The sequence below is a fragment of the Fonticula alba genome (assembly GCF_000388065.1).
Source record: "Fonticula alba strain ATCC 38817 unplaced genomic scaffold supercont2.3, whole genome shotgun sequence".
Lineage (NCBI taxonomy): Eukaryota > Rotosphaerida > Fonticulaceae > Fonticula > Fonticula alba.
This window is the reverse complement of record NW_009242973.1, coordinates 3157061-3171039: the sequence shown is the minus strand read 5'-3', so window position 1 is coordinate 3171039 and position 13979 is coordinate 3157061. Positions and strand designations below refer to the sequence as shown.

At 67.0% G+C, this 13979-nt stretch overlaps 2 protein-coding genes across 2 annotated transcripts; both read right to left on the bottom strand.

The window, feature by feature from the left end:
• Positions 1-86: 86 nt before the first annotated feature.
• H696_02451 (hypothetical protein) lies at positions 87-1904 on the bottom strand. The gene is made up of 2 exons (XM_009496355.1): positions 1613-1904; positions 87-1425 (listed from the first exon to the last, which is right to left on the bottom strand). The coding sequence occupies exons 1-2, from the start codon at positions 1817-1819 to the stop codon at positions 136-138; spliced, it is 1497 nt and encodes a 498-aa protein (XP_009494630.1). The 5' UTR covers positions 1820-1904; the 3' UTR covers positions 87-135.
• A 5306-nt stretch (positions 1905-7210) lies between these two features.
• H696_02450 (hypothetical protein) lies at positions 7211-12668 on the bottom strand (the record flags this gene model as incomplete). The annotated part of the gene is made up of 7 exons (XM_009496354.1): positions 7211-7702; positions 8031-8204; positions 8323-8796; positions 8942-10768; positions 11031-11978; positions 12121-12486; positions 12645-12668. The coding sequence occupies 7 exons, from the start codon at positions 12666-12668 to the stop codon at positions 7211-7213; spliced, it is 4305 nt and encodes a 1434-aa protein (XP_009494629.1).
• Positions 12669-13979: the final 1311 nt, after the last annotated feature.

The following is a 13979-nucleotide window of genomic DNA, read 5'->3' as shown; positions in this document are numbered from 1 at the left end:
TCCCCGGCCGGAGGAAACGTTCAGTGGGTTGAGGCCCCCCCCCCCTCATCCGCCGCCTTCGTGGTTATGGAGGAGGGAGAGGGAGGGAGGGAGGGGGAGAGAGAGAGAGACTGCCGCACGAGGGTAGCCGGCTGCTTACCGGGGCACGGCGAAAGTCATGGCAGTGGCCAGGAAGGCCTTGGTCTCCATGGTCAGCTGCTCGAAGTCCAGGTTGGCCATGACATCATCCGAAGTGTGGTACTGCGGGTAGGTGGAGGCGGTGGTGGGGTTCTCGAAGAAGCCGATGGCCGGGTAGCCGGCATAGTAGAAGGAGCGGTAGTCCGAGCAGCAGGAGGAGCTGCGCGAAACCGGCAGGTTGGGCACATAGACGGCCATGATGTCCTCGGCAACGGCCAGCAGCCACTCGGTGATGTAGCGGTCCTTCATGCCCAGAGTGATCGGGGTGCCAGGAACACGGTAGCCCAGCATGTCGGCATTGAACATGGCGATGACATTCTCACCGGCGGCGGCCAGCGAGTTGGCGTAGGCCTCCGAACCGTAGAGGCCCTGCTCCTCGCCGCTGAAGAAGACGAAGCGCACGGTGTAGTGGTAGGTGGCGTTGTTGCTGGTGAAGATGCGAGCCAGCTCCATCAGGGCCGAGGAGCCGGAGGCATTGTCATCGGCACCGGGCGCCCGGCTGAGCGGGTCATTGACATCGTTCATGCGGGAGTCATAGTGGGCACCGATGACGACGATCTGGTCGGGCTCCTGGGCGCCGCGCAGCTCGCCGATGACATTGCGCGAGTAGCCCTCCTTGAACTGCTGCAGGCTGACGCTCAGGCCCATGGACTGCAGGCGCGAGGCCAGGTACGCCTGGGCATCGACGGCACCGCGGGACATGGAGTGGCGGGTGTGGTACTTCTCGGACAGGTGCTGCACGACGTTGCGCAGGTTGCCGGTGTTGACGCTGTTGACGGCCTGCTCGATGATCGGCGAGTAGAGCTTCACATGGTTGTAGGCGGGGCTCTGCTTGAAGGTCCGGGGGGGGATGCGCATGGTGCGGCGACCGGCGCGCATGACCTCGTAGATGTGCGGGTCGATGCGAGCATCGAGCGGCCGGCCGGCCGGGGTCCGGTACACCAGGACATCATACCGGGGGGACAGGTGAACCAGGTCGGCGGCGAAGTCGTACGAATCGAGGCCGTCATCGGCGCGGCGCTGGCGCTCGGTGGCGATCTCGGCCGTCAGGGCGCGCAGCTGGCGGAACTGCTCCGGCGAGGAGCACTGGACCACATGCATGTCGTACAGGGGGGAGGCCTGGTCGGTGTAGGCCTCCTCGGCGTCGGCGAAGTCCGACAGGCGAACGGCCTTCATGTCACCGGCGTCCATCAGGCGGTCAATGCCGGAGGGGGTGTCGACCACGAGGGCAAAGCGCTCATCACGGCCCTGTGTAGGGTGGGGGGGGGGGGGCCGGCGCGCGCGACCAGACACGGGAGCAAGGGGGGACAGCAGCAAGGCATCGAGGTGAGCAGTCGGAAACCGGGCAGAGCAGGAGGGGGAGGAGGCGCGGATCATTGTGGACGTTGAGTGGCGGCGAGGGGGGGAGGGGGGGGGGAGACTAGGGCACACGTACGTAGACACCGCGAAGGTCGGTGTTGGAGACGAGGTACTCCAGGTCAAAGCCACCGCCAACGACGGAAGCGCCGTTGGTCGACAGGGCATACCAGGAGCGCTGGTCGGCGATGTCGGCGGACACCGGGACCGGGGCCGCGGAGCCGAGGCCGGCGGCCAGGGAAAGGCCCAGGGTCAGAAGCGACCCGGCGAGGCGAAGGATGGCCATGCTCGCGCTGGTTAGAAAGAGCGGCGGCGGAGGAAGGGACGAGGAAGGAGTGGGGCGCTCTCTTCAGGGGGGGGGAGGGGGAGGGGGAAAAGCATCTGTCCCGGTCGAAGGAGCGACGTCTTGAAGGGGGTGTTTTTTGAGGCTCGAGAGGAGCGGGGGGAGGCGCTGAGGAGGGGCCATACACCCCTGGGACGGGCTCGCGGGGGGCGGGGGACGCGTCCCGGGGCCTCCGCCCGCCTCGCCCCCGCCCCCGCCCCCGCCCCCGCCCCGGTCCTACACATGCGCACACACACGCACACACACACTTCCGGTCCAGCATGCGCGGCGGCGGCGGACCAGCGGAGGGAGAGTGAATACATCCACACCCGCCGCGCCTCGCCGTGCAATGGCCAGGGTCGCCTGCAATGGGAAACGGCCAAGGCATCCCCTTCAGATGCCACGATTCCCAGGCATCAGCTTTCCCAGGGGCAAGACAGGGCAAACATCCGAGCAAGAGAGAGAGAGAGAGAGAGAAGAGGGAGGACTATAGCTCGGTGCTGGAACTGTTCGCTCGGCGCCGCATTGCCTCGGACTCGGGGGCTCGGAGCCGGGGTGCATAGGCACACCCGGTGTTAGCCCGGGAGACGGGGGGGGGGGGGCAGGGCAGGGCAGGGCAGGGCGCCGAGAGCCTTCCTGGGCAAGGCCGGCCGGCGGCTGGCTCGGCAGTTCGGCCGGGCCGCGGGCACACATCAAATCACCATCTTTCTCCGACTTTGTCTTATCTGATCTCTTCCCTGGGCACTGCTGCGAGAAGAGCGCGGCTTGAGCGGGCCCGAAGTCGCCCGCCCCCTCCTCCCCGGGGGGCGGCCCAAAGGGGGGGCGGGGGGGGGGACAGGGAGGACTCAACGAAGAGGCCAACAGCCGGTTCCGGGAACGACTGTGTCCGAGGAAAGCCGCCGGGCGGCGCCGATCCGGCCAAGGGTGCCCAAAAACGCGGGAAGTTAGGATGCCGATTATGGCGGTCATCCTACCTTGTCCTGGCCGGAAGCCGGGTGGCGGGGGCCGTGGCCGAACACATCAGGCCAGATCGCTGGTGCGATTCGGCCAGCCGGGCCCGGGGGGCTGCGCACAAACCGGGCACATCTGGCTGGGCATTCCTCGGTGGATTCTAAACGCGCCCCTCTCCGGCCGTTCCCCCCCCCCCCCGCCCGAGTGCTCCCCCTCCCGCGCTCAGAATGTGGCCGGCGGCCCGCGGCAAACATCCAGGCAGGCGAGTCGCGGAGCACACGGGCTCTGCCCCCACCCGGCCCGGGGAGCACCTGAACGCGGCCGCCCCAGACGGGGGGAAACGTGCGAGAAAGCCTCGGGGGGGGGGGGGGGGGGGCGGCGAGGGCCCCGGCGGTTGGTGGGACGACGGAATATTCCCCGGCGGTGGGCGAAATGAAAAAGAGTCATCCTGTATCCCACCCTGGCTGGAGGGCACACTGGCTGGCTGGCTGGCTGGCTGGCCGGCTCATGTGGGCGCGCGCCGTGCCCCGTGTGGAGGACGCAGGAGACCCCCCACGCCGGCGCGTCGCCGCGAATCCCCGCCGGGTGATAATGCCTTCGGGCCCCAGCTGCGCGGGCGTGCTTTTTCCGCGCACGCAGAAATACCAGCGCACGCCCACGGGCCCCGGGCGGCGGAGATGTGGGGGCCACCCTCTTCGGCGCCCAGAGGCCGAGGCGGGGCGGGGGGGGGGGCCTATTTCTCCGGGCACGGGCTCCGGCTCCGCGACTTCTAGCCGGACCCCGGGGCCCGGGCGCGGTGTGTCGAGAAGGAAGACCGGTGATGCGGCCGTCGGATCAAGGCGGCCATCGGTCGCCCCCCCCCCCTACGCCGGCGGATGCCGTGCTGGCGGACGTACAAAAAGGAGTCCCCCACCGCCGCCGGCCCGCCCTCCGGCTTAATATAAACACCGGGCCGACTATCGCGACGGTCGACCGGGGGCGACGCCCCAATGCCGCGCGGGAGCAGCCCTGTGTTTACCCCGTCTCCGTGGGCATAAATGCATTTCCTCGTCCATCGCCCCTCGTCGTTCCGTGACCGAGGCCCCGGCGGAGACGTACATTGGGAGCCCCCAGGGTCCGGGGTGGAGGCGGCGCCCCCCAGAGGGTGGGCCGACGACGAGGTCACGCATCCGGTCCAGGCCCGCTGTCCCCGCCCCCCCCCCCCCCCCCCGGCCGGCGGAGAACGGCCGGTCGTTTGGCCGATCTCTCGGGCGCGTCGGCCCCGGCGGCTGGCGGGGATCGTGTCCGTCAGGAGCCCCTTCCCACCACCGGCCCCGGCCCTCTCGACTGTGCCCGACTGGCGCCTTCAGACTCCCGCCCCCCATGTACACAGAGAGACACACGCACGCGCACCGACATGTCGGAGCCGCCCGCGGCCGGGCGCAAGTTTGCCGGGACTCCAGGCCCGGCGCAGGGCCAAGTACCGAGGTCGGCCCGCCCAGGGCCCGAGGGAGATAGCGCCGTGGCCTGGGCGCGCCCGCGGCAATCGCGCAATCCGCCCACGGCCCGGTTCCCATGCTCTTGGACAATCTCTTAATCTGCGCACCGAGGGCGCGCCTCCCGGCCCGCGGTAGGGCGCGCGGCATGCCCGGAGCAAGGCCACAAGCAGCAACCCCTGCCACAACACGGCCGCACACCACCCTCACCCCGCAGGGGGGTATCTCCCCGTGCGGCCGGAAAAGGAAGGCCGGCAAGGGAGGTCTCACTCGCGGCGACCCCCGAGACCCGGGCCCCTCGCAGACCCCCCCCCCCCCGGGCATGTCTTCCGATGCACGACCTGCGCCGTGCCGGCCTTTCGCCTCCCCCCCCACCCCAGCGGCTGCCCTAGGGCCGGCTGCCCCCCCCCCCCCCCCCCCCCCCCCCCCCCCGAGCACGCCGCGCCACTCTCCGTGTGTGCACCGGCGCGGGTCTGCGTGGACGCATGCCCTCCGCAAAATATGGACACCAGGGTGGGCGTTTGCTTGAGATGGTCCGGCGCCTCTTTTTGCCACCGCCCTGAGGGGGAAAACAGCCGGCAAGCGGTCCTCGCCCGCCGGCCCCGGCCCCCCACCTGCCGCCCAGGGCCGAGCCGAGTGCCCCCCCCCCCCCCGAAGGTCCACCTCTGCGACGGACAGGGGTCCTCGGTCCAAAGGAGGACGCGTTGCCACGCCGCCCTCCGGGTGTCGAGCCTCCCTTTCGGACGCTCACATGGACAACAACACCGACAAGCGGGCACCTGCGCATCGGGACCCAATACAGCTGAGCGCGCGCGCGCGCTCTCTCCGGCCACCTGCCCGCCTTGCTCAGGCACAGCCGAGGAAAAGGTCCGCCATTAGGGCCGCCCGCCAAAGAATCCAGCGCGCGCCACGGCCCAAGCGCCAAAGGTTGACGCGCGGTTGAGGTCGCCGAGAGGCCTGCCGCGGGTGCAATTAGCCCTGCCCCCCGCCCCCGCTCCCCCCCCCCCGGGCCGCGCCCCCGGGGGAGCATGGTAATTGTCGCCGGTCTCCCCCGACACGAGGCATGCCTCTTGGCGCCCGCAGCGCCCCGCCTGCGTTTCTCATTCACCCAAGGTGAGGACACCCGAAAACAGTGAAACCACCGGACCGCCAAGGGACCGGGGCCGGGGCCATGCGCACCGCGCCTATCCCGCCCGACTCACATCGCCCCTGCCTGCCAGCCGGTTCCACCCGGGGAAAAAGGGGCGGGGGCGCTGATGCGCCGCCTTAGAGGCCGTGCGAGCGCAAAAGCCGCGGCGAACGAGGCTCGAGCGGGGGATTCCAACAGCCTCCTCCCCGGTAAGCGGGAAAGCCCGAGGCTTGGGCAAGACGGATTTTGAATATAGTTGTTTCCCGGGCACGCTGACCAGTCTTCGTGCCCGCCGCCTCGGCACGCCATGGGGCCCCGCCCCCGCCCTCCAGAGGAAGGCGTTGGATGCCGGGCCTCCCCAAGCCGGGCCACCCCCAGGGACTCCCTCTTGTGGCGGACTGGCTTGCGGAGGAACAGTTATCCCCGAGCCAAGCGGACAGCGGCACAACCGCCCTCGCTCCCGCTCCAACGCGTAGTCTTGGCAAAGTGACCACGGGACGGGCGAAACACCCCCCGGAGTGGAGGCATTCCCCAGTCGGTGACACATACTCACACACACACACACACACACAGAGATACACACACATACACATATACACACACACACACATACTTGCGGACACAGGCGCACACGCCAGCCAAGCCCCAGCTTACACACGGTCGCTGAACAATTGCCCCCGCCCCCCACACCTCCCCCGTGGCCCGGGGACCTGGATGTCCTCCGTCTTCTTTGAGGGAAGGCAGAGGCAGATGGCGAGAAACGTAGACCCCCTCTCCACGTGTGAGGCCGGCGGCGTGAAGCCGTCGCACTCCTCCAGTCGGCCGCCACTCCCGAAAGCCATGCTCCAGCCTTCTCATTCCCGAGGGGCGTGACGCAGCCTCCTGCCGAGCTCCAAATTTTCGGCCACCCTCCGGACAGCCGTAGGCCAATGAAGGCCACACGAAAAGTACACCTTAGTCGCCACCGGGGGCCGCCCTTCCCGACACGGGGTGCCAGGGCCGTCGACAATTTTGCCCCTCCCAAAATGCTCCTGCAGACGTCCCCCCCTTCCTCCCGCCCCGGCACGCCACACATAAGCCCCACACAAAGGCTACCATCCCCGCGGCCCCTGGCACCGGCCCACTCCGTAGCGTGGCTCCCCTCCCGCCCTTTTCCGGGTGGGGGGGGGGGGGGGGGGGGCGGGTCTTGAGCGAGCTCGTCGGGAAGAGACGTCCCTGAGAGTGCATCCAGCACAATCCCCCCCGCCCCCGCCCCCGGACAAGAGCGCGGCTTTGCTCTGCCCTCGGGCGGCCGTATCACGCCTCCAGGGGCCTCGATCACGACCATAAGGACAGTTGAGTTCATCTATTTGGGTTACAAGGAGGGAGCCTTAACCAGCCGGGCGGGGCCGGGTCTTTTTCTTTTTTTCGGCTGAAGACCACGCAGGGGTGTGTGTGTGTGGCTGTGTTTGATGACCTCTCTCTCTGTCTCTCTGATCGGCCCCCCTCTCCCTCTCGCCGCCCTATCTGGCACCCGGCGAAAAAGTGGCGAGAACAGCGGCAGAAGTGGCACCATGGCACTTCCTCGCTCGCTGCACTAGCCCCGGCCTCTGGGGGCGCGTGTCGTGCAGTATCGTCAGAGGGAGAGGAAGACCGAGGAATAAGGGCATAACATGATTCAGCGCGGCAGTTCCTCAGCAAATCACACAAATGACAAAACCGAGCCCGGTAAAGGGGGCATCCGTGCATGAGGAAGAGAGAGGGAGAGAGAGAGAGAGAGAGGGGGGGGGAGGGGAAACAACCATAGGAGGGTGTGACCACCTACTTCTTGCCATCGGCAATGCGGCGGCGTTTAGACGGGGCGTCGGTCTTGGTGTCCTTCTCGGCCTCCTTCTTGGCGTCCTTCTTGGCGTCCTTCTTGGCGTCCTTCTTGGCGTCCTTCTTGGCATCCTCATCAGCGGGCTTGGCACCCTCCTCCACCTTGGTATCCTCGTCCTCAGAGCGCGTGCGCTTCTTGGACTCGGCCTCTTCGGCGGTGGTCTGACGCTTGGCCTGAGCCGCCTGGCGGCGGCGCTCCTTGCGACCCTGCTTCCGGAGGTTCTGAACATCGGCAGCGGCGACAACAACCCCGCCAGTGGAAGCCTTCTGGACCAGAGACTTGGGCGACCGCTTGCCGACCACGATGACGGTAGACTTCAGGCCGACACCCTCCAGGATGTTCAGGATCATGGAACGCCACTGAGGGCACCGGGCCAACAGGGCGACATTAGACAGGGTCCCATCCAGAGCAGTGTGAAGCTCCTTGGCAAAGATCTGCGCAAATTGACACAATCCCATATGACGAAGTTAGCGACAGCCAAGAGCAATACACAAGGGGCGACAGGTGGGGAGGGAAGAGAGAGAGAGAGAGACAGCAGAAAGAAGGCAACTGGGATGGTGCGAAGAGGGGAAAAAAAAAACACCGGCCTTGAGGATGCGCCAGTATGATGAATGGCACATGGCTCCTCTCGTCGCTCCTGGCCTGCCGCCTGTGCACACCCGCCAGGGGGGCGGGGAGGGAGCGCGGTGATTCACAAAAGCAAAAAAGAACATGGACAGAGGGAGGGAGAGAGCAAAGGGGACGAGATAGGGGGGCACATACCTCGTCCTCGGGCAGGTTCCGGCGGAAGCGACGCAGGATGGTGTTCAGCAGCTGCAGCAGAGTCCGAGTGTGGAACCAGTTCTTGGAGATGTCCTCATTGTCGGCCAGCATCTGGATGATGTCGCGCGCGGCGAGCACAAACTTGCTGACAAGAGGGGCATAGTGGTCGGCGCCCTGCGGAAGGAGGAAGGTCAGCCAAGCATCATGAAAGGGAACAGAGCGAGGGAAGGAGACACGGGACCGCGTGAGGCAGGAGAGACACCTCTCGCTCACTTGTCCTTCTCTCACGCACCGACAAGTTCAGCAGGAGCTTCTCGGCAAAGCGCAGATGCCGGTGCAGGTCACGCGTGGACTTGGCGGCAGCCGCGGCGGCCAGCTGCTCAGCAACACCGGCCAGCACCGGCCCAGCCAGCACCGACAGGCGCTGGACGGTGAATGCCACAAAGTCCTCCACCACGCTGTTGACCTCGCCCTGGCTGGCCAGGTCGAGGACCAGACCCTGGGCCATGCCCAGCGGGCTGGACGAGTCCGCGGCCTTGCCACCGGTCGAGGCAGACACATCCAGCAGACGCACTGTCGTGACAAAGGCAATGGACAGGAGATCCTGCAGGGAGACCGACGTGGTGGTGTTCTTGATGGTCCGGATGGACTTGGCATAGTCATCCAGCTGCTCGACAAGACGCGCGCGCAGATCCTCCTGCTCGATTTCCTTGCTCGGGCGGAACTGCCCAAACTTGCCGAGGGTCTGCGCCGCACGGGACAGCAACTACCCCACCCGGAGAAGAAGGGGAAGCACGAAGGAGAAAGACCAGCAAAGTCAGAACACCATCCAACGGGAAGGGCAGCACAGGGGGAGAGGGGGGGGGGGCGAAGGGAAAGGAGCCAGAAAAGCAGGAAAGCCCCCGACATACCTCCGGAGTGTTGGTGCCCAGGGCCAGGCGCGTGACGATCGGCAGCAGCTCGGCAACCGGCTCCGGCTTGCGAGTGTGCGAGATGATGGTGTCCACAAAGGAGAGGACCTTGATCTGGAAGTCCTGCGAGATGCGGGTCTTCTTGCGTTCAGCCTGCGCCTGCAGGCGGCGCAGCTTGAACATCTTGCGGAGCTGATGCTCGATGGCGAACATCTGCTCATCATCGGCCACCTCGTCGTCCTCGTCCTCGTCCTCGCCCTCGGAGCCGGAACCGGAGTCGGAGGAGCCCGATGCGTCGGCCATCTTCGAATCGCCGGCAGCGCGGCTCCCGGTCAGGAGGCTCCGCATTTCCGGGGTCAGCTCCAGGCGATTGGACTCCAGGTCGTCGTCGTCCTCATCGTCATCATCCTCGTCCTCATCGTCGGAGCTGTCCGAAGCATCGGAAGCACCATCCGAGTCGGAGCCATCGCTGGCCGCCTCGCCGTCAGACATCTCCTCATCCTCGGGGATGTCATCCTCGGCATCCTCCGCCCCTTCGCCATCGACCAGCGATCCCGTGGAGGCAGCCAGCACATTGGCCAGCAGCTGCACCGACTCCGAGTCGCAGCTCTGCGAGAAGACATCGGAAGAGTGCTGCGCAATCAGACGCAGCAGCTGGCTCGGCTGCATCAGGATGGCCAGCAGCATGTCCACCACGACAGCCACCGGGCTCGGCTGGCCCGCGGCCACGGCACCCAGGGACACCGCCAGCGGGGCCTTCCCCCGGCCAGAGGGCTTGGGGAAGAGCGCCGCCCGAGCCTGGTCCAGATCGCTCAGCTGATCGGTGAACCCCTCGATCGGCAGCTCGCCCACCAACACCTGGAAGAAGAAAGTCCGCGCCAGGAGCTCGAACACGGTCAGGTACGCCGGGCTGGTGGCATCATCGGCGGCCAGCTGGCCGCGCTGCTTGGCCACGGCGGCCAGGCTGGCAGTCAGCAGCCCATGGGCCTCGACCAGGGCGGCCACCTCGTCAGCCGGGTCGACCGCCGGCTCCGGCACAGCCAGCTCATCGGTCGGCCGGGCCAGCTTCACGACGCCGGCCGTGGCACCGGCCAGCGCCATGAACCCGTCGCCCACGAGACGCATCAGCCGGATGCTGGCCTCGAGCTTGCTGGACAGGGTCACATGGCCAGCGGGGCCGCCACTGGCGGCAGGGGGGGCGGCGGTCGCCTGCCCCGGGGCCAGCTGGCACCCGGCGAAGAGCAGGGCCGACAGGGCGGTCCGCGAAACGGACCGCACCCGGGCATCAAAGGCCGGGGTCGGGGCCGGCCGAGTGGCCTCGGCCTGCAGGGCGGCCGGCACCGCCAGGCTCCCCTCGCTGCTGAGGCTGGCCTCGGGGCTGACCTGGAAGTGACCAACACACAGGGCCAGGCTGAGCAGCGGCTCGACCAGGGTGCTGACACTGTCGGACTGGCGCAGGATCATCTGCATGTGATCCAGCAGGAAGAGACGCAGGCTGTTGGCCAGGTGTGCCTCCTGGGATTGGGCGGAGGCGGCGGCCTCGGCCGCGAGGGCCGGGTTGGCGGCCTCCTCGGCGGCCGAGGACTTGCGGCTCTGCCCGCCGGTGGCCTGAAGGTAACGAGCCAGCAGGGGGCGCGGGTCGTAGAAGAGCTCCTGAAGCCGGGCAAGCAGGGCGACCCGGTTGGGGAGCGCCGCATACAGGAAGGACAGCAGCTGCTTCTTGGCCGCGGTGGAGAAGGCGCGCGGGAGGTACGCATGCACCGTCCAGAAGGACATCTGCAGGGTAAGCTCCACATCACCAGCACAGCGAGCAATCAGGGCATTCATCTGGCAAAGAAGGGAGGGCAGGGGAGAGGAAGAGGAAGAGAGAGAGGGAGAGAGGGAGAGAGAGAGAGATAGGGGGGGGAGGGAAAGAGAGGGGGGGAGAGGGAAAGAGAGGGAGAGGGAAATAAATAAATAAATAAAGAGAGAAAGAGAGAGAGAAAGAAATAAAGAAAGAGAGAGAGAGAGAGAGAGGGAGGTTGTGGGTGGGCATGTGTGAGAAAGAGAGAGGGCGGGAGAAAGAAGGAAAAAAGAGGCACAAACGCACCAGCGCCATGGCCGGGGCATGGATCGGCTTCTTGGTGGTGACCAGAGCCCGGCGGAACTGGTAGACCAGGTTCGGCGAGAGGGCCTGGAAGAGGACGCTACCGGAGGCACCGGCCGCGGCCAGCTGCGCCACGAAGGTCAGCGCCAGCTCGAGCTTGGTGTAGTTCTCCACCTGGAGGAGACCCTGCTCGAAGATCTTCGACCAGAAGGCGGCAAAGCTGTGCGTCACCCAGGACACGGCCTTCGGGCCGTTGCTGCGCCGGGCAAAGTTGTTGGCCAGCGCGCGCCACAGCGGGTGCTCGATGTTCAGGCACACCTGCGTGTCGTCCAGGATGACCATGATGGCCAGGTCAATGTTGGACGGGTGCGCCAGGCAGCCGGCGGTCTTGGCGGCCCAGGTGGGCTGCGGGAAGAGGTTGGCCTTGGCCGGCAGAGTCAGCACCCCGGCGGCCGCATGGTCGGTCAGCTGCACCGCAAGTGCAATGAGCTCCGGGCTCAGGACGTCCAGGCGGACCAGGGCGGCCAGGTGCTCGAGCAGCACCGGCAGAAGAGCCGCGCGGGGGTCATCATCCTCGGCCCCGTTGGCCGACAGGCACTCGGCCAGGATGGCCTGGTACACGGGCATGACGTCCTGCCGGGTGGCACGCTTCGGAGTGAAGAGCTCGCGCAGGCGATCCAGACAGGCGGTGAAGCCCTCGGGCGTGGCGAAGAGGAGCCCGGTCCGGAGGAGAACCGTCGTCAGGAGACAGAGGGCCGGCGTGAGGACCGTGTCGCGGATCTCCGAGGTCCGGGTGTTGAGGTTCTGTTCGGCCAGGTCGGCGAAAGTGGCGAAGGTGAGGGCCTGCGCATGGGCGCCGGTCAGCTGGACCAGCAGCTCGGCGAAGTGCCCGCGCAGGGTCACCTCGGACGAGGCCAGACCACGGATGCAGCGTCGCAGGAGGTAGGCCATCTCGTCGGTGGGGTTGGGGGGGGGGGGAGGGGGAGGGGGGGGGGGGGCGAACGATGTCAGCGGGGGCAGAGGGAGAGGGGAGGGAGACAAAAGGGCACAAACACAACGGGAGAGGGGGGGAGGGGGCGGGATCGGCACGCACCTCAGTCGCAGGCTGGACCTGCGCCGCCTTGGCGAGAATGGCCTTGGAGAGACCCGGGATCTTGGCGGGGGCCTTGGAGCCTGCATCGACGAACTGCCCAAGGAGCTCCACCAAACCGGAGGCCGAGGCCTTCTGGAAGGTGTCCGAGGGGGTGAACTTGATGGTGGGAGCCGGCTTCTCCTCGGCGGCGCCGGCGTCCGCGGCGCCGGCAGCCTCCTGCTTGGCGGCCTGCTTGGCCTTCTTCTCGGCAGCCGCAGCGAGGAGCTTCTTCTTGTGCTGCGACTTGTCAGCCTTCTTGTGCTGCTTGGTCACCGCGGTGGCGGCGCTCGCGGACTTCGTCTTGCCCGGGGCGGCCACGCTCTTGGCCTGCGGGAGGAGGGTGGGACAGGAGGACAAAGAAAGGGAGAGAGGAGGGGGGGGGGTGAGTGACCGAGTGGGAGATGGAGGAGACGGGGAGCACGCAGAAAGGCCGGGAGAAAGAGAGAGGGAGAAAGAGAGAGGGAGAGGGAGAGAGAGAGATCTACCTTGTCTTGCTGGCGAGGAGCCATGATGGGGAAGGGCGGGTGGCGGCGCTCGAACGGGGGGGAGAGGGGCGATGTGCGTGTGTGTGTGTGTGTGTATGGGGGAGGGGAGGGGGAAAAAAGCACAATGAGGTTGGATGGATGAGCCAACGAGGTGGAGGTGGTGTCGGGGTAGGTCTGAGGGCCGGCTTGCGGCTAAAGATGGTGCACGGCCTGAAAAAGACCCACTCTATTGTTGCTTCGACGGGCCGAATAGGCTCTCGGGAGGGGGGGCGGCGAGTGTGGGGGGGGGGGGGTGTGGAAGATCCGATCAAGGATGGGGGATCCGGGGCTGTGGCCGGCTCCCCCCTCTCCCAGGAGTTTGGGCCCTGTTGCGGACGCGTGGACGCGTGGACGCATGCGCGCGCGCGCGAGAGAGGGGGCATTCTGCACTCCCCCATTCTTGCTCTGCCCAGGGCGCTCTCTGGGCTCGACACGAATGCTGGGGGGGCGGCGGGGGCGGGCGGGTGCGCGCGGCGGAGGGGGGGGGGGGGGGGGGGGGGGGGGGGCAAGGGACTTGCTAGAAAAGGGTGCCCAGCCTCGGGGCCCGCGGAAAAGAGACATTCGGGGACCACGCGCTCGCAGGGACGCGCGGGCGCGTGTCGGCGCAACACCCCCCGCTCATCCGTCCTGGTCCAGTCCCAGGGAGGATGGAAGTTTGGAAAAGTGGCAGCCGCCATGCGGGCTTCGGGGCGGAAAAGGGCACGCCGTTCGCTCGGCGAGTTGGTTGTTCATGTGACATATTTATGTCATTACATGTTGATTAAGTGATGTTGAGTTTGTATTTCGGTATGGTGTGTTCCTCATGTGACCTCTTTGTGCGGCGTGTGTCTCGCAGATGCCCGCGCGCCGCCCTCGCCGATTCAGCCGGCGAAGGGTGAACTGCGATCGACGGGACGAGGACGAAGGAGTAAGTCCAGAAGTGGCGAGGGGGGCGGGGGGGCGTCGAAGGCTTCAAAGGTGAGTGTCGACCATGCAGGAGGAAAGCCCGAGAGGGGGCAAAGAGTGCGTATGGAGCCCGGCAGTGTGTTCGTCACCGGCAGGCTCTTGTGTGGGGAGAGCTGGTCGGTGCTGGCGTCCCATCCCCCCACTAGTCTGGGGTGCTGTGTATGTTGGCTCGAAGTTGTTTTTTTTTCTCAGCGGGCATGTCGGGAGGCGGGGACGGGAGACACCAGACGTATGGTGGAGAAGCGAGTTACACCTGGGCTCCGCTGTGGGGCACAGGACCCGGGGGTGGGGGGTGGAAAGGAGGCAGCAGCGAGAGCGGATCAAGGCGGACACGAGCAGGAGGGCCGACGG